Source organism: Punica granatum, chromosome 2, assembly GCF_007655135.1.
Source record: "Punica granatum isolate Tunisia-2019 chromosome 2, ASM765513v2, whole genome shotgun sequence".
Lineage (NCBI taxonomy): Eukaryota > Viridiplantae > Streptophyta > Magnoliopsida > Myrtales > Lythraceae > Punica > Punica granatum.
The window spans coordinates 13,160,514-13,177,525 of record NC_045128.1 but is presented as its reverse complement, the minus strand read 5'-3'; the positions used below and the strand labels follow the sequence as shown (position 1 = coordinate 13,177,525).

General features: G+C 39.8%; 2 protein-coding genes across 4 annotated transcripts; one reads left to right on the top strand and one right to left on the bottom strand.

Moving 5' to 3' along the window:
* Window positions 1-4,656: 4,656 nt before the first annotated feature.
* On the top strand, window positions 4,657-11,875 carry LOC116196866 (K(+) efflux antiporter 4). Of its 2 annotated transcripts, none has more exons than XM_031526779.1 (20): window positions 4,657-5,079; window positions 5,634-5,677; window positions 6,174-6,232; window positions 6,377-6,455; window positions 6,546-6,607; window positions 6,692-6,767; window positions 6,940-7,014; window positions 7,622-7,693; window positions 7,815-7,898; window positions 8,322-8,390; window positions 8,759-8,836; window positions 8,978-9,066; window positions 9,362-9,458; window positions 9,535-9,588; window positions 9,836-9,931; window positions 10,171-10,359; window positions 10,453-10,530; window positions 10,681-10,725; window positions 11,027-11,116; window positions 11,484-11,875. In XM_031526779.1, exons 1-20 carry the CDS (start codon window positions 4,842-4,844, stop codon window positions 11,511-11,513), a joined length of 1,704 nt encoding a protein of 567 aa, XP_031382639.1. In that variant the 5' UTR covers window positions 4,657-4,841; the 3' UTR covers window positions 11,514-11,875. The 2 variants fall into 2 exon arrangements, with proteins under 2 accessions (XP_031382639.1, XP_031382638.1); XM_031526778.1 differs by having other exon boundaries at window positions 4,658-5,079; window positions 11,308-11,875.
* A 2,681-nt stretch (window positions 11,876-14,556) lies between these two features.
* On the bottom strand, window positions 14,557-16,600 carry LOC116193479 (transcription factor KUA1-like). 2 transcript variants are annotated; one of them, XM_031522194.1, is made up of 3 exons: window positions 15,836-16,584; window positions 15,265-15,461; window positions 14,557-14,983 (listed from the first exon to the last, which is right to left on the bottom strand). In XM_031522194.1, the coding sequence occupies exons 1-3, from the start codon at window positions 16,200-16,202 to the stop codon at window positions 14,714-14,716; spliced, it is 834 nt and encodes a 277-aa protein (XP_031378054.1). In that variant the 5' UTR covers window positions 16,203-16,584; the 3' UTR covers window positions 14,557-14,713. The 2 variants fall into 2 exon arrangements, with proteins under 2 accessions (XP_031378054.1, XP_031378055.1); XM_031522195.1 differs by having other exon boundaries at window positions 14,899-15,039; window positions 15,836-16,600.
* Window positions 16,601-17,012: the final 412 nt, after the last annotated feature.

The following is a 17,012-nucleotide window of genomic DNA, read 5'->3' as shown; positions in this document are numbered from 1 at the left end:
CCCCGGTCCAACAGCCCGTGCCGGCCCTGCAGTGCAGCCCGTGTCCAGCGGCAGCCCGGCGGTCCACTTTTTATCATTTTCCAATCAGTCCTTGAATTTGCCAGAATTTTTCAAACATCCCAAGGAACTTTTCAAGTTGTTTCAGTTTAGTCCTGGGGCCATTTTTCGCTTTTGAGATCAGCCCGAATGTTCAAATTCGTTTCAAACAAGTCTTGGGACATTTTCAGCAATTTTTACAGTCCCCAAATTTTCCAAAATTTTCAAACCAGTCCCGAAACTTTATCCGAATTTTTAAATCAGTCCCCACTCTTTCAAAATCGTTCAAATCAGTCCCTGGGCAGTTTCAAAAAAATATCCAACCCTTTTATACTTGGATCCCCGATCGACAACATATATGCCCCGTTTAAATATTTTGCTTCTGTAATTATATGTATGCAACATGATAATACGTGCTCTTTGCGTGATTTGCCGTTTCCATGAGTTGGTGCCGTTTTATCGATTCCGTTAATATTATGTTTGTGTACGTTTGTATGTGTTTATCATGATCATAGCGGCACCGACTGTGTAAATTTGTATGATTGTCGTGCTTGACGTGATAATGTGCTATTGATCCGTGTTTAAACGCTTTATTTTCTCGTTTTAATTGAAACCTCACATGAATTGGTTTAATCATGCAAACTTGACCTAAAATTATTTTTTAAATCCCAAGGTGGTCGGGAATTAGGATTCGCATCGGACGGTCCATCAATGATCGGCTCGACAGTTTGAAACCCGCATATTTAGAGCATTTGACAAAATATTAATTAATTTAATTAATAATTCCACTAATGGGATAATTGGGATGTTCATGAGATTAATTAACTCACTTGGCCTTAATAATTTTGCACGAATTGGTAATAAATCGATAACACGCGTCGATAGGTTGTAAACATGCGTTCGTGCCCTTCTCAAAACTTGCAAATTTTATAAAAATCGAGACACGTGGTTCGATGTGACATGGATGTCTAGGGAGGACTTGTGCGTCTTGACTCGAGGCCTTACCTGATTTTAGGAAACTCAGGTCGGGACGTGGAAGTTCTTCTTAGATCACTTCCGGATAGATTAACTGATCTTTTGGCTTTTCAAGGTTCTTGACAACCCTAGAAGGTCCAGGGGATCGGTTAGCGCCAGTCACAGGCCGAGGTGGCCCGCACCACGTAGTCTCTCTTTTTTGAAAATAATTTTCACCTCAAGGGCAAAATCGTCTATTTGCAACTTAGCGATACCCCTAGGGTTAGAATAACAGAAACACTACGGTATCAAGATAGGGATGGGCTACCTGTCTAGGCGCAACTTCATCTGCATAGCCTACTCTATCCGACCGATGATTTTTTATTATTATAGCATAGTCTCGGGTAGTTAGTTCGAGTGAATTGGCTCAAAATACAAATATCGGACAAATTATGTACTTGGTTAAGACAAAAACGGGCAATAGCGGGATATGCACTAGGTTCTTGGATTCATGGGCTGAATACATGTTTCGTAATAATCTGTAACAACCGTAGTGTCACAACATAGAACAATCTTAAAAGCCACCCACAAACACAAAACTTGACAACAGACGTCACCTACGTCAAGTTCTCGGAAAATAATGCCAAATGCGAAATACCTTCCCGAGGCGATCCCTGATCGATTCAAATCTTGCACCCACTTTGTCTGCTTTAGGGTAGGATTTGCATGCCAAGATACCCCGGTTAATAATCGGTTAATTCACGTAAATTCGGCAATAACAAAACCCCATTGTTTGTTTATTTGTGCCCGCTTGTTACATTCTTGCACTTGTTTGTTATGCGGATTAAGCCCGATCCTTTAGGACACGATTCATAGGGGGTTCAGCGCCCAATCGTAGATCACGGGATCCAATCCCCCTAACACTGAGCGCGCGTCTTAATTTCAATTCAAGTCTTTTCAAACCACACGGTGAGCATAAGTGGAATAATAACTGAACCCGAACCGACCGAGATTTAATTGTTGTAATTTGCATTTTTATTTGAGAGGACAATGTAAGGATTTATGTTGTACATTTATTCATATAAGAATCCCGGTCAGAGGGTGGACGGTTAGAGTGTTTCTTCGAATTTACGGTGTCAAAACGCTTCAGATGAGCGGAACTTAATTAAGCGGTAATTAAATTAAAATGGCAAGCCTAGACAAGCTAGAGTATGGATAGGGCATGCGAGATATAGACTTGCATGTAACAGAACCCCTGAATTTGGAACCTCGGGTTTCGCAGACCATATGCCTTAGTAATTAGGTGTACCCATATGCCTTAGTAATTAGGTGTACCCCGTACCCCTAGACCTAGGTAACTTGTCGGCCCTCGACATTCGGGTCGTAAAATGGCAAGTGGCGACTCCTTCTCACGTGCGTCCGTCGCGCGTCCCCGGGAAGGTGGACACTCCCAAGCCGCATTGCATAGGCGCGCGCACGCGTGCCCCAACGAGATAAAATTCGGGTGCGCACAAGAATGACCATCACACTACATCTCACCATGAAAAGCTAGCTGTCCGTGTAAAGGTACATAATTTCTTAATACTAATCCCCGGCCCACCACGCTCCGTGCTAGGTATTTTAACGGCGGACGACCCACATTGATTTTCTGGTCTCGAACTCGTGACCTATAGGACTTTCCTGAGCTCTGATACTATCTCGTCATGAAAAGCTAGTTGTCCATGCGAGGGCACATAATTACAATTTTATTTTTCTATTTTATTTCACGATGACATTATTGAGTGAATTAATTTTGTCATCCTAATTTCATTTTACTTGATGTATACGCTCCTTGGCAGTACTTTCCCTCTGTAGATGATCTTGCCAACATGCAGGTTAATCCTCCAAGTGGAATTGTATTCAGATCACCTCCAATAAGACCTGTCATGATGCCCCCTCAAGGAGCTTCTATTATAAGGGAAACCATTCAAGGTGCCAATGTTGCAACTACCGAGAGGTTTGCAGCCTTTATGAACGCAGGAGCACCAAGGCCTCCTCAATGATGACAATTGGTTTTAGGCTGGGATATAAATGGTGCGCACAGTGGCGACTCCTTCTCACGTGCGTCCGTCGCGCGTCCCCGGGAAGGTGGACACTCCCAAGCCGCATTGCATAGGCGCGCGCACGCGTGCCCCAACGAGATAAAATTCGGGTGCGCACAAGAATGACCATCACACTACATCTCACCATGAAAAGCTAGCTGTCCGTGTAAAGGTACATAATTTCTTAATACTAATCCCCGGCCCACCACGCTCCGTGCTAGGTATTTTAACGGCGGACGACCCCCACATTGATTTTCTGGGTCTCGAACTCGTGACCTGTAGGACTTTCCTGAGCTCTGATACTATCTCGTCATGAAAAGCTAGTTGTCCATGCGAGGGCACATAATTACAATTTTATTTTTCTATTTTATTTCACGATGACATTATTGAGTGAATTAATTTTGTCATCCTAATTTCATTTTACTTGATGTATACGCTCCTTGGCAGTACTTTCCCTCTGTAGATGATCTTGCCAACATGCAGGTTAATCCTCCAAGTGGAATTGTATTCAGATCACCTCCAATAAGACCTGTCATGATGCCCCCTCAAGGAGCTTCTATTATAAGGGAAACCATTCAAGGTGCCAATGTTGCAACTACCGAGAGGTTTGCAGCCTTTATGAACGCAGGAGCACCAAGGCCTCCTCAATGATGACAATTGGTTTTAGGCTGGGATATAGATGGTTTTTTTTTTGCCTAGGTTTTTGGCTAAATTGTACATGTTGAAGACAATGATTATTATATGCCTTAATGATGCACTACTGGTTGTTTTTGATGTTTTAATTAGGGAGTTCATTCATTTAGTAAATTCTTGAACCACTTGACTTTACAAGATGAATGATTGGTCTCCTTCAAATGTTATATGTTCAAGTTGGTCCATTTTGTAATTGAGGTGACTCGTATCGACTTAAGTGTAATGACTTTTTTATTAGATTAATATTTCTTCTCGCTAATTGTTTCGGTTGCTTTATTCATTTTGAAATTTAATTAATATATTCTCACATAGTAATAACAGTGCACGACAGATCTTGGACCTATATTACAACAAATTTGTGTTAAAGAGTGCTCAATCTGTTCATTAAGGGTATAAGGACTATATTGATGTAAGGGCATAAGGACTATATTGTTGAAAAAAGGAAAAAAAAATCGATAAAAATGATTAAAAGAAAGCTCAAATAAAAACTATAGACATAAAGACCTTTTTGGTACACATCAATCTGGGCCTCTAACGGAGTTTTAATGGCAATGGCCTTAGGGATGGACTTGATGTGATCAATGATCAAATTGATGTGACCAAGGACGAAATTGATGCGATTAAGAACTAAGTTGATGTAATCATGGACGAAATTGACGTGACCCTATACCAAATTGATGTAACATTTTTTCGTGGGGACTCACTTGATGCAACTTGAATAAATTAGGGACGAAATTGCTACTCCATCTTAGTTCTGCTTATGGTTGGGTGGGCGTGGGTTAAATCGTGGCGGGTGCGCGTGGGATTAGAATTGCTTTGCCCACTACCGCCTGACCCCACCGAAGGACCGTCGTGTACTTTCACTCTACACATCAGCCCCTTCCCCAGCCTCTCGCAAAAAAATAAGAATGAGAAATTGCCTTCTCAGGGGCGACTCACTCTGTTCGTGTGAGTGAGAGATTGAGAGAGCACTGTGAAGAATTGCCGGTGAATCTCCGCCACTGCCGCCGTTTCTCCAGCTCCTCGCCGGCGTCGCCCTGTCACCGCTCCTCACTTCTCCGCCGGAGTCCCCTTACAATGCGGATGCGCTCCTCCGCGAATCTCCTACTGCTGTTCTCATGCAGCATCCTCCTCTGCTCCTCGGTTTCTGTCCTCGCCGCGGAGCTGTCCGGCGAGTCCATCTCGCTGGCGGAAGAAATCAATGCCACTGCAGCTGAGCTGAACGGCACCATGCCGAGATCCGAGAAGGACAGCTTCGCCGACATGATCGATCGCGCTCTGGAGAAGGAGTTCCCTGAGAATGAGCAGAACGAAGGTCCGTGCTAGATCTGCGCTAGTTATTCGCTTTCGAGTTGCTATTGCATTTGTTGCCGCTCTGTGGCATCGGATTGGATCGCTGGCTTAGGGTTTTGGGATGGATGCCTTTATGTTATCGGCTCATTTCGACATTACACTTTTCTTTACCAAATTGTTTGAGTTTGAAGTGCTTTAGCCGAATTCTGCGCTAAGCTTATCTGATCTCACTGCCTAATGAACTCCTTCCGGAATAGCTACTGAGATTGCTACTTGTCAGGCTGTGGAAGCTCCTTGTTACTGTTACAGAGTTGGTCGGTTGCAATTTCTATCATCTGTAGTCTTGGATTTGAGTCTTATACTATGCTGTTTATGCACAGCCTTGAAATCCATAAGTGGAAATGGCGATTGGTTTTGCTTTTTTCCATATTCGTGGGTTTTAGGAATCCAGAAGACTAATTGCTTTCTTTTCTTGGCTCATGTTTACAAAAGGAAAAACAAAATTGGGATAGCACCGAGAATTTGGATTGATGAAGAACTCTTGGAATCTAACTATTTAATGTGATTTACTTGCAGCTGCTGATGCCGGAAGTTTCAACAATAGTGTTGCTGGGCAGCAGGTTTCTCTTCTAATGCTCTTTTATATTGTTGCTGTCATTGGCCTTCCTTTAATGCATCGAGCTGTTCATTTTTAATTTTGGCTATTGATGCCTACAAGTAAGTTTAGAAAGTAGATAGCTGGACAACTTAACTGGTTTCTAGGATAAATGGATAGAGAAGCAGAAACAAATGGTAGAGAATTTAGGTAAATAAATTGAAGTCGGAGAGACTTGCTCATGAGAGTGAAGCGGGATGATGATTTAGTACTTCTCAAGTCATCAAACTTTAACTATGATGATGCTCTTAATATAGGAAGCATAAAGAGAAATTATTCGTTCTTTGACAAAGCTCCTTTGTGTAATTGCCCATTCTGTTAGTAAAGCTGATCTCCTCAGTTCTCACTCATAGTTCCCTTGAGATTATGTATGAGTAGAGCCTGAAATCTGTTAGAATGCTTCTTGATGTTATTCCCCTATGCTTGAAATCTTGAATGATTGTTATGCCTTCTCATCTCAGGCAGTGTTGGAAACTGTTGCTAGGGTGAAGTCCAAGAAAAATGAAACCAAGGAGGAAAAGTATGTTTCTATTCTACAGACGAGTTGATAGATACTTTGAAATTTTATATGCAAGGAGTAAATAATTTGAGTTGTAAAGGAGTTAGCTTCTGCTGTAAACAAGTTGATGAGAACTTCTGATCCATTTGTTGAATCTCATGATAGGTCATTCCAGCTGCACACTGTTTTTAACCTGGACAACGATAATCGTGCAGAAGACACTCCAACATTGATTGACCGGAAGGTAAGTCTTGTAAAAGCAATTGTTACCTATACATATCTTTCAGAATAATCGCTTGTTGGAAACTGATCTTACTGGGAATGTAATTTTCAGGACAATGTCTTTATCATATCCAATCCAAAATCAAAGTACCCTGTTCTACAGTTAGATTTAAGGTTAGCATACAGTTTGCTTTTTCTTTCCTGCGTCTTTGGGAGTTATTTATTTCCGCGTCTGAATTTTTTGATCAAATGTATCAGATTAATATCGGATCTGGTCATCGTGATTGTCTCTGCGACTTGTGGTGGCATAGCATTTGCCTGTGCTGGACAACCGGTACAAAATTTAAAGCCTTGATTAGTATGAAATGCAATACTGTTTGTGTTGCCTTTGATCATTTGAAACTTATTGGCAGTCATGTCCTAGTACCTTAAGCAATGTTTCCAAACTAAAAATTCCTGAGCTTGACTGAAATTTTCTTCTCATCTCAACATTCTAAAATTGACAGGTTATTACTGGATACCTGCTTGCGGGCTCTTTTATTGGGCCTGGGGGCTTAAGCTTTGTTAGTGAAATGGTACAGGTAAGCTGTTTTTTTCTATCTAGCACTGGATTTTTCCTTTCACATTATCAGGGTAAGCAGTCCAGTTTTCTTATTAACTTTGTACTTTTATTTTCATCTAAGATCAGACTTTGTGGAGTTTCATTTGTGTTTGTTGCTTATTCAAAGTTCAATATTCTTCTTTTTAATGTCTGTTCGCTATGACTATTTTCTCATAGGAAGAAGCAAATAGTATATAGTATATACTATAAATGGAAATCAGGCAATTTTTGATGTACAGATGTAAAAGAAGATTAAGTACTTTTAATGTGGGAATTTTGTGATCTCTCTCGGACCTTACATTGAAAGTGATTCGGGATGTTATACTTTAATTTGAGACATCATGCTTAAAAAAAAATAAAAATAAATAAATAAATAATTGATGCATTCATGGAGTACCAAAAAGAAAAAAAGATTAAAACTTGTATAACCAACATGCAAGGATGATGATTGCATCTTTTCTGTAGCTTAGAGTTCTTTTTGACTGGTGATTCTCATATGCAATTTCCTTTATTTGATTGTCTTTTGCTTTATGTGTTGCCCCTTTTTTTTTTCCCTTTCTTGGGCACTCATCAGTGTGATGGTGCAGGTTGAAACAGTTGCTCAGTTTGGTGTGATATTTCTTCTTTTCGCATTGGGCCTTGAGTTCTCCACGACCAAGGTTGGCTTGTATTTATCTTTCCCTACTACTTCCCTGTCAGCTCTTCTTTACCAGTCATTCATCTTATGCATCGCAGTATGGTTGTATAGCTGGGATTGATCTTTCTACATTATATTTGCAGCTTCGTGTTGTTAGAGCAGTTGCTATTCTAGGAGGCCTTCTCCAAATTTTTCTATTCATGTGCTTGTGTGGGATTACAGCCTCGGTATGTTTAACATTACTTTTAAGCTGTCTAAATGATATACGTTTTGAAACTAAATCACATCAGCAGAATAAGATATATATTCTGGTCATATATGTGCTAGGTCTCATCAAATGTAGCATCTAAAAGTATGTATGTTCTCTTAAAAATTATTTATCGTAGGCTGACCACAGTTGGGTTGATTAGAACTGATGAAATAAATGTCTTGAGCTTAGTCTTTGTATAAGGGAAGGTTGCTAATACATTATTAAAATGGCATAGTGTTTCGTTATCAAGTGATTTAGGTCAGTTTGTCTCAAGATCTGTGATAATACTATATTTTTTTTCTGCTGTAATTCCGATTTTTCCTGTGTTATTGCAGAATTTTCCTATTGAGTTTGTTGCAGATATCAATATCTGATGTCTGCAGCTGCATGGTTTTTGCAGTTATGTGGAGGTCATCCTTCAGAGGGAGTGTTTGTTGGTGCATTCCTTTCAATGTCTTCAACAGCTGTGGTGATTCCCTTTGTGCAATCTTATCCTTACTTTACATCCTTCCTCTTTCTCATCGTAGGCAAAATCTTGCGGGCGTAGCTTGTCCTGTTACGTTTTTCTGGAAAGCTGATAGAGAAAATATTTAAGCTGGTTTATATGTTTGTGCTGGAAAAGGTCAATTATCTATAAGTTTTTACCGTGTTTTTGAACGTAAACCTAACTTATAGGGACAATATGCTCCTCTCAATCAATTCTGTGGACAGTTATGCCCGCGAGAGGATAAGTAATATTTTCTAGCATTATGTTTTTTGGCATGGTTACATGCTTTGGTGAATATGCTGAATATTAGTTCTGATATAATTGTACTTTTTACTATTATTGACTTGCAGGTTTTGAAATTTTTGATGGAAAGGAACAGTATAAATGCCCTTCATGGTCAGGTCACAATTGGTACACTTATTCTGCAGGTATAGTTTTCCTTGTACATTCATAAGAATTTTCCTAGCAAAGTATTAGATCACTTCTCAAAAAGAATAGTAATATGATTTTGCCTATGGTATAACATTTGGATATACTATTATTAAGTTTTGGTCTTTGGTGTATTATAGGATTGTGCTGTGGGATTGTTATTTGCTCTACTTCCTGTTCTTGGTGGAAATTCGGGTGTACTTCAAGGAGTAATATCCATGACTAAATCGTAAGCTAAAAACCCAAAGAGCTGTCCGTCTTATATATATATATATATAAATTTAATTTAGAAGATAATCTTTTCTAGTTCAGCATTTTCTTCCATGTTCCACATTGCGACAGCAGTCATAATTTTCAGTGATTTTATTTATGTACTTGCAAATGTTTCACTTGAGGAACTATCTTATCCCTAGTCAAGGACTTACTTGGTATAAATGCTCTTCTTTGAGGGGATATTAAATGATCTAACAGCTTTTAAAAAGCAAATTTTGGCCTTTAAGTAACAACTTTCTTTCTTCATGCAGGCTGGTGGTTCTCATTATGTTTTTGGCAGTATTATCGATATTGTCGCGGACTTGTGTACCCTGGTTTCTCAAGCTTATGATCAGCTTATCAACACAGGTAAAATTACTTGTCAAATAATATCAGAACAGTTTATTCTGTCTTTAGTTATTTGACTCAGATATACTTTTTACAGACAAATGAACTCTATCAATTGGCATCAGTGGCCTTCTGCTTGCTTGTGGCTTGGGTATGCTCATTTCCTACTTTCTACATTTTTTAAGTTTAGAAATGGCGTTGGATCCTAGGCAGCACATGGACACTTGGTCCCATCTTCTTTTTTGGGCAAATACTTGGTCCCATGTTTCATTCACTGCTGTCTTGGAAGTTCTGTTTCTACAGACTTAAGCTCCCTGTGCTGCCACTTCACCTTGCACAATGACATGCAATGAAGTGTTAATGTGAGGTATAACTTGCTTTTATTTATTTTGTTCCAGTGTAGTGATAAGTTGGGTTTGAGCCTTGAACTAGGTTCATTTGCTGCGGGAGTGATGATATCAACTACTGATCTAGCTCAACATACGCTCGAACAAGTACGGTTTTTTTCCCCCTTCTGGCTTTGCAGTCATATGTATGTTTCGTAGCAAATGTTTCTCTATTGTGCTTGTATGATGTTTTATCTTGAAAATCTTTTTCATGATAGTGCACGTCACTTTTGATCATCTATTTTTAATATCATTGTCATGTTTATGGGCTTTTTGATGTAAACCTGTGTTACCCTTGACCTCTGTTTATTCGTTCTTTTCTCTCATGTCTGGTTGATTTTTCTCAGGTTGAACCCGTCCGCAACTTCTTTGCTGCTCTTTTTCTTGCTAGCATTGGAATGTTGATACACATTCATTTTCTCTGGAACCATGTTGATATCTTACTAGCAGCAGTTATACTGGTGATTATTATAAAAACCATTGTGGTTGCTGCTGTTGTCAAGGGATTTGGATACAACAACAAGACATCACTTCTAGTAAGATGCCTAAATTATGCCATTCTTCTCATTGCAAAATTAGGTATTAGTCACATCTCTGAGAGGAACCTTTTGATTGTGTTGTCATTGTAGGTTGGAATGTCTTTGGCCCAGATTGGAGAATTTGCTTTCGTTCTTCTCAGTCGAGCATCTAATCTTCGAATAATTGAGGTCGGTGGTTCAATTACTGAAATAGTTGCTGTTGTAGCTTTGTGTAAAATTTCAGTGAATCAATGATGTGACATGTACACTAGGTATCTCTTCTTCCTCTGTCCTGTTAGTCGATGACAAAAAAGTGTAATATTATGATGTTTCATGCAGGGTAAATTGTACCTTTTACTGCTCGGGACAACAGCTCTCAGTTTGGTATGCATTTATTTCTTTTCTTCCCCTTAGTAATACAGCATATAGAGGGGCATCTCTTGATACTGTTTCTGGCTTGTTATTGCTGGATTATATGTGAGGAATGAATTCAATGGTAGTAATGTATGAAACCCGCGGACATGTCTAACTAGAAATCCTTCCTGAAAAAATAAGTAGACTGCTGGCTTTGTATGGTACTGAGTAGATCAGCTCTTCTCTCATGGAGCAAATTAGGCCATTATTGATACTGTTCTTGAATTTAGATTTGTCTTGTTCTTTCTTAATACACCAAGCCATTATGCAGGTGACAACTCCTCTGCTCTTCAAGTTAATTCCTGCTGTTGTGCACCTTGGGGTGCTATTGGGTTGGTTCTCGCCCGATGCTCCCAGCGAGGTAATAAACTGCACCCACTCACTTTAATTGTTTTTATGTTTTCTTCAAAAAAAAAAAAATTTCCTCGTAGTGTTGGGAATTTTTCCTTTTCCTTTTGTCCGTGGCATAACAGTTGCTGAAAGCACAAGCATATGAAGGTGATGCTCTCTGTTTTTTTTTTTCTGGGGTTTTAATATGGTTTCTCCTACCAGATGGGATATAAAGGAGATAGCCTTCGCGCAGAAAGTGCTAAGCGAATTACCTTCATGGTCCAAGGCTCTCATGATTCATGATATTAATAAAGTGCATGAATTGTCCCACCCGAAAAGAAAACAAAAAAGAATTCAGCCTTTATTTCCTGATGGGATTCTTATACATTGGGGGACAGGTGTCTAAGACTGCGAAGGAGGTCGACTGAGTGAGAAAACAGTTTTCTATTCTATCCCAAAGCTCTTCCCAACTCCACTTCCTCCCGGTACATATAGATCCACGATCAGAGCCTCAGTGAAAATCCCAACAAAGTTTTACCACGTAGAAAGAAAAAGCTACGAAGGTTGTATATGATTCACAGGCAAACACACCTTCCCCCCCTCTAATTTTGGATGTTTAGGTCATCATTTTACTCTCCTCTGATGGCCACTCTGTAATATATGTTGTCCATCTTGTAATCTAGCTAGGAAGGATGAGTATCATTCCATTGTTTTTTGACTTCTCCAATTGTTGATTGATTGATTCTTTGTTTTTGAACAATCAAGTAAGTCTTACTTCTCAGTTTTGTTTCGTTTTGCTTTGGTTTCTTCACTTTAGTTGCCTAACTTTTTCCTTGGAGGAATGTCAAAAAGGGCGAGACCGGCCCTAAGAGGTAAGGTTGCGATGAGCAGTTTGTGGACAAGCTTGCATTCTTCCATATCCTTCTTGTTCTCGATATGTGTCCGACTTTTATTCACACATCCACATGTTGTCTTGATCTGCAAAGAGACATTCACTAGCTTTCAAATTGTGCAAAAGGAACCAAAAGGTGCAAAGGCTCTAGAGATGAAACATTGCCAAAAAGAATGTGGACAGCTTTTTCATTGTTAAAAAGTCATTTTCGTCCGGCAGTTTTCCAATTTTGAGATTCATTGAATTATCGGTGATTAGCATGGGGATGGGAACTGTTGAAAGTTGTATCTGAACTTCAACAGTCTACCTTATTCTAGTAATTTGCTAGGAAATTTGTATACTCTACCTTCGATTTGATTTGGTGGTGATGCAGTGTTTTTTGAAGCTTTGATCTCTAGCTGAATATTAAAAAATTGCTGTAAATTCTGACAGTGGGGGCCCCTTGGGCGGTTGACTTATATATGTTAAGTACCATTGGAGTGCTGCTATTAAAAGCTTAATGTCAAGTATCTACCCCTCCATCGCCTCTCTAACCTGCGATCCAAACAAGCTGACGATATAGAGTATGACAGAGTTGTCCCGGGCTTCCAGTACTATACTGCAAAGATGGACTTTACATGAGAGTAGCCAGAAAGGGGATAGAAATGGACCTAGGAAATAGATTCTGTTCGGATTGTGGGTGAAGGATGCATGGTACCACCAACACCAAATTTGCAGAGAATCAAAATTTAATTATTTTAGAAATCATGCGGGAGAATACTTCATATTTGACAAGCAACTGTCTTTCCATTTGATTATCTTCCCTATGTCTACCGATATGGACTCGAATAAGGCAAACGTTTCTTATTGCCTAGTCCTCTAACTTGTCTCCTCTCCAAGCATATTAGACCACCAAGAAAACTAACTGCAATCACTCAAAACTGGCAGGAGAGAAAAACGCTACGGTTTTTGTTTCACGAGATGTTTATACACCGTTTTCTTTCTTCGATTGAGAAGTTAATGAATTTGATTCTCATAATGTCCACTTGTTCCTTCTCCTACTTCTATTATGCCCACCAGAATCCCTTGTGACCCAAGATAAAAGATCAATAGCTTTTCAGTTTCCTGACAGTGTAGAGTCAGCACTCGGTCAGAGAAACCAAAAAAAGGGAAAAATAAAAATAAAAGAAGATTAATCGGAGGGCTGGCCCAAGCCCTGTCTTTGGATTAAAAAGACGTACGTACGTGTTTACCCCTTCCTGCAATCTAATTGGATTGGCTTGACTCAGTTTATTTAAGAGGTTGCCATGTATTCCTTGGTATGGTGCCACGTCGTCAATTTACCATCAATTTGATCGACAAAATGTGGTCCTTATATTCTCCAAAAGGACAAGAAAAATGTCGCACCATCTGCATCAGTAAGCTAGCCATCGCATTCGTTACGTACGTGTTGGTTGGCTCTACTTATGTTTATTATGTGCCTTTCACGGAAAAAGTGCAGAAAGAATCTCCATATCCATGCAAAATCTTTGCTTCTGAATGAAGCTATGGAGACTCGGATTGTCTAACCTTGTAGAGAAAACTGATTTTTCTTTTTCACCCCCAAACTTTGCCATTCTATTTATTTATTTTTCTGTAGTAATTCTATCAAAAAGATATAAAAGAAGCCATTAGTAAATATATGTTGAGAGATTTTTACTTTTTAGTGGGTTGACCTAGTTCGAGCTGGATCAGTCGGGCCCTAGGTTCTCAGATACCAGGTGCATGGTGAAAGAAGAAGCCATTAGTAAACTGACGCAATGACAATAATTTACTTGATCACAAAGTGCTTTTAATAAATTTCAAATCTTTGTGCGTTAGATAAAGCTTGGCTATTTAAACCTTCCAACCATGCTCATAATTGCAATTTCAGGATTTTATGTATGGCTTTTTAAAGCTAACGATGAAGACAGCAGATGCTACAATATAGTACCTCTAATATTTCATCTCGCTTTTTTCTTATTTTTTGGTGCGACTATGAGTGTCCTAGCGTATTGGTCGAGACTCATTCAAGTATCGGCATGGCTGTGGCTACAATACCATCTCTCCTTTACAATCTAAGAAACTAGAGCTAAACAAATTTGACGAGGCATGGCAAAATCGCTGTTTTCCGGTTATATTTTTTCACAGAACAAGTTCATGGTGCATACTAAGAAAAATCAAAAGGGTTTAATGCAGTGAGAAGGTATAAACTTTTAGAGTCCAAAATAGTCCTAAGGTCAAATTGCAGCATGCACGATCGAATTTTCTCTTTTGTTAAAGAAGGATCCCGTGAAGCCGACCGTCAGCCCTATTACCGAATCTGCAATCTATCACCGGTTAATACATAGGTTAATTTCTAATTGCTGGTTGTGACAGTAGAAAACATTTTCCTAATGAGAGAACTGTTCAGAAGAATAACGGCAAATTTGTTAAAAATTGATGGAGTAGAATTAGTGTACATCGAGTTGAAGATAGCAATTAATGTGGCGATCAATTGATCTTGCGCGAGCTTGAGCTTTTGTGCGGATGCTATATCGTCGACAGTATCTTGATTCTACATGCATCATCCCTATTCTTCATATCAAGAAGCACAAATCCTTTGATCTCTACAAAGTAATGCTCATCGATCGATCTTTTTTTTTGAAAATCATCATTTGTCTTTGCCCATAACAATGGTTTTGGTTTTGGAAATGGATGACATATCATATATATGATTGTTCTCCATCACAATTGTAATTAGGTCACCCTAATTGAACCAATAAAGAGACACCCAGTAGCTGCTGCTGGTGCATTCTTCCTTCCTTCTAAAGGCCCTGGAGGAGCAGCAAGACTCAGCTCCAGATCGGGATCCACAGCATTTGATGGCTCGGGTTTGATCCTACGGAGATGTAACTTCTGCAACGGACTGATGGATCCGAAGAAGGGAAGTGTGGACGAGATGTTCTGTTGGTTTAGAGAACGAGGATAATCGGGTTTTTGATTCCTGGTAGTGTCGTTACTCGTTACCTGCATATGCTCGAGAAGAGAGAACACTTTTCAATTACGAAGGATTGCCAAATCACCTGAGAAATTGGAGAAGTTGAACTATCAAGAAGATCTGCGAGGACTATTTAAGCTCCACATGGTACAAAGCCTATTGGTCGAGCTAATTTGTCCAGACGATACAGATTCCATTTGAAATTTAATGGCATGGAAATGATTCACCGAGTATAAACTAAAGTGGTTCGTTTTTACGTCTATACCATTTGATTCCATTGAATACGATTTTGAGAGTAAGGTATAAGTACCATATCGAAGAGGCTGGAGCGGCGCTTCTTCTTGTCGAGGCACGCCTGTCGGAGGAAGTACTTCTGGGCGTGGCTAGCAACCTGGGTAGGAGTCCGGGTGGTGACGTAGTTCTTAGAGATACCTCTCCAATCTCCCCTCCCAAGCCTCTTAAGCCCTATCAAGAATGTCCTGTGCTCTTCCTCTGTCCATGGAACTCCTAAAATATCATTTCATACATCCATACCAAAAAAACATTTGAAAGTCAGCATCATTTCAAAAGGTTAACCATATTCGGAAAATTGTTCTTGCAACTATGCCAACTGCTGCAGCGCACCAAAACCGAAAGAAAACTGTCTCTCTATACAAGGGTTCGCTAACGGAGAACTTTCTCAAAAGGGTCCTAATTCTTGTTTTCAGCTTTTTCCAAAGAATGAGATGGATGGTTTCTGGCTTCTCTTATTCCTCTTGGACTCGAACAATAAAATCAGCAAATTTTCCATATAAATACGATTTCTCCCTCGTAATGAGAATGAGAAGCCGGAAATCTTTAATTATTTTTGTTGCCTATTTTCAACCAGCAAAGTTTCTGACCTTTTCTCTTGTCTTGGGATCTGCCGGCGAGCCCATCTGAGAGATACCCGGCCGGGATCTTATTGTCATCGGAGTTGGAGACATGAGAGGGAGACAGAGAGGCCAAGCTGAAGCTCTTCTTCATGTTGTTGGCAATGGCAATGGAGGAGGAGGAGGAAGAAGGAGAAGGAGAAGCAGAAGGAGTAGAAGGGGAAGCTGAAGAAGAATTAGAAGAAGAAGAAGACAAGTCAAGGTGGACTCCAAAGAGCCTAATCCCACAATTATTGCTAGGAAAAGCAGCTGAAGAAGGTGAAACAAGAGCTCTGTAACTGCTGCAGGTCCTGGAGTTGTGCCCTATGTTCCCGCAGTGAGAACACTTCCTGCCCATTTTTGCCCGAACACAACCCACACACACAGAGTGAAGACTGAAGAGAACAGAGATCAGAGAGAGTGAGGGAGGGAGAGATGTTTGGTGGGTGGGCAATGTATGTATATATGAATATGATGATGATGAGAGTGGATTGGTGCACTAAAAGAGAGGATGATTGGCTGGAGATTGTTTGTTTGTTGGTTTGCTCTCTCCAACTTTTTCCTTATTGGGCAATGAGAAAGGAAAAAATAATACACAGATCAGTGAGTGAGTAGGCAATACAAATTATAGACAATCTCTCTCTCATCCTACTAAGAAAAGGAAATGCCTTATCTTTAAGGTTGGTTGTGATGGATTTAGCACCTTCAGATTTCTCTCCTTTCTTTTCTCCCTTTGGGGGCTGATGGGATGTTGATTTCTGTTAGATTGGTACCCATTTTCTGGTTGAGACTCTGGGAGAATAAATAGAGGCTAATGTACAGCTTTAACTGTCCGTATTACATATGAACGAATAGGGTAAGAGTCGCTGTATGGATGACCATCCGCTGACGAATGCCATGAAACTTTAGAGGAAAGGACAAGTTACTGGAGAAAGGAGTTCAATGTAGTGACAATTGTCCTCGACTTGGAAACAAGAAGTCCTGAGTTCGATTCCCAGTATTGGACTTTCCATGTTCCTTTTTGTCCTATTTCTTATCCCCACTAGAGCCTTGAGTTTGCCTTAACTGGGGTAAAAAGGGATGAGCAAGATATGATCGATTTTAGTCTCAAGAGAAGAGTAGGATTATAAGAGGAAAACTAGAGATCGTTTTTGTAGTATTATGGTAC

Bases quoted from the DNA above. Each gene is read 5' to 3' on its own strand.
- LOC116196866 (XM_031526778.1), top strand. From the start codon at position 4,842: ATGCGGATGCGCTCCTCCGCGAATCTCCTACTGCTGTTCTCATGCAGC. The intron at 6,233-6,376 runs GTATGTTTCTAT...ATCTCATGATAG, and splicing joins AATGAAACCAAGGAGGAAAA to GTCATTCCAGCTGCACACTG. The intron at 8,837-8,977 runs GTATAGTTTTCC...GGTGTATTATAG, and splicing joins TTGGTACACTTATTCTGCAG to GATTGTGCTGTGGGATTGTT.
- LOC116193479 (XM_031522194.1), bottom strand. From the start codon at position 16,202: ATGGGCAGGAAGTGTTCTCACTGCGGGAACATAGGGCACAACTCCAGG. The intron at 15,462-15,835 runs GTCAGAAACTTT...ATGATATTTTAG, and splicing joins ATCCCAAGACAAGAGAAAAG to GAGTTCCATGGACAGAGGAA. The intron at 14,984-15,264 runs GTACTTATACCT...GAGCATATGCAG, and splicing joins GCTCCAGCCTCTTCGATATG to GTAACGAGTAACGACACTAC.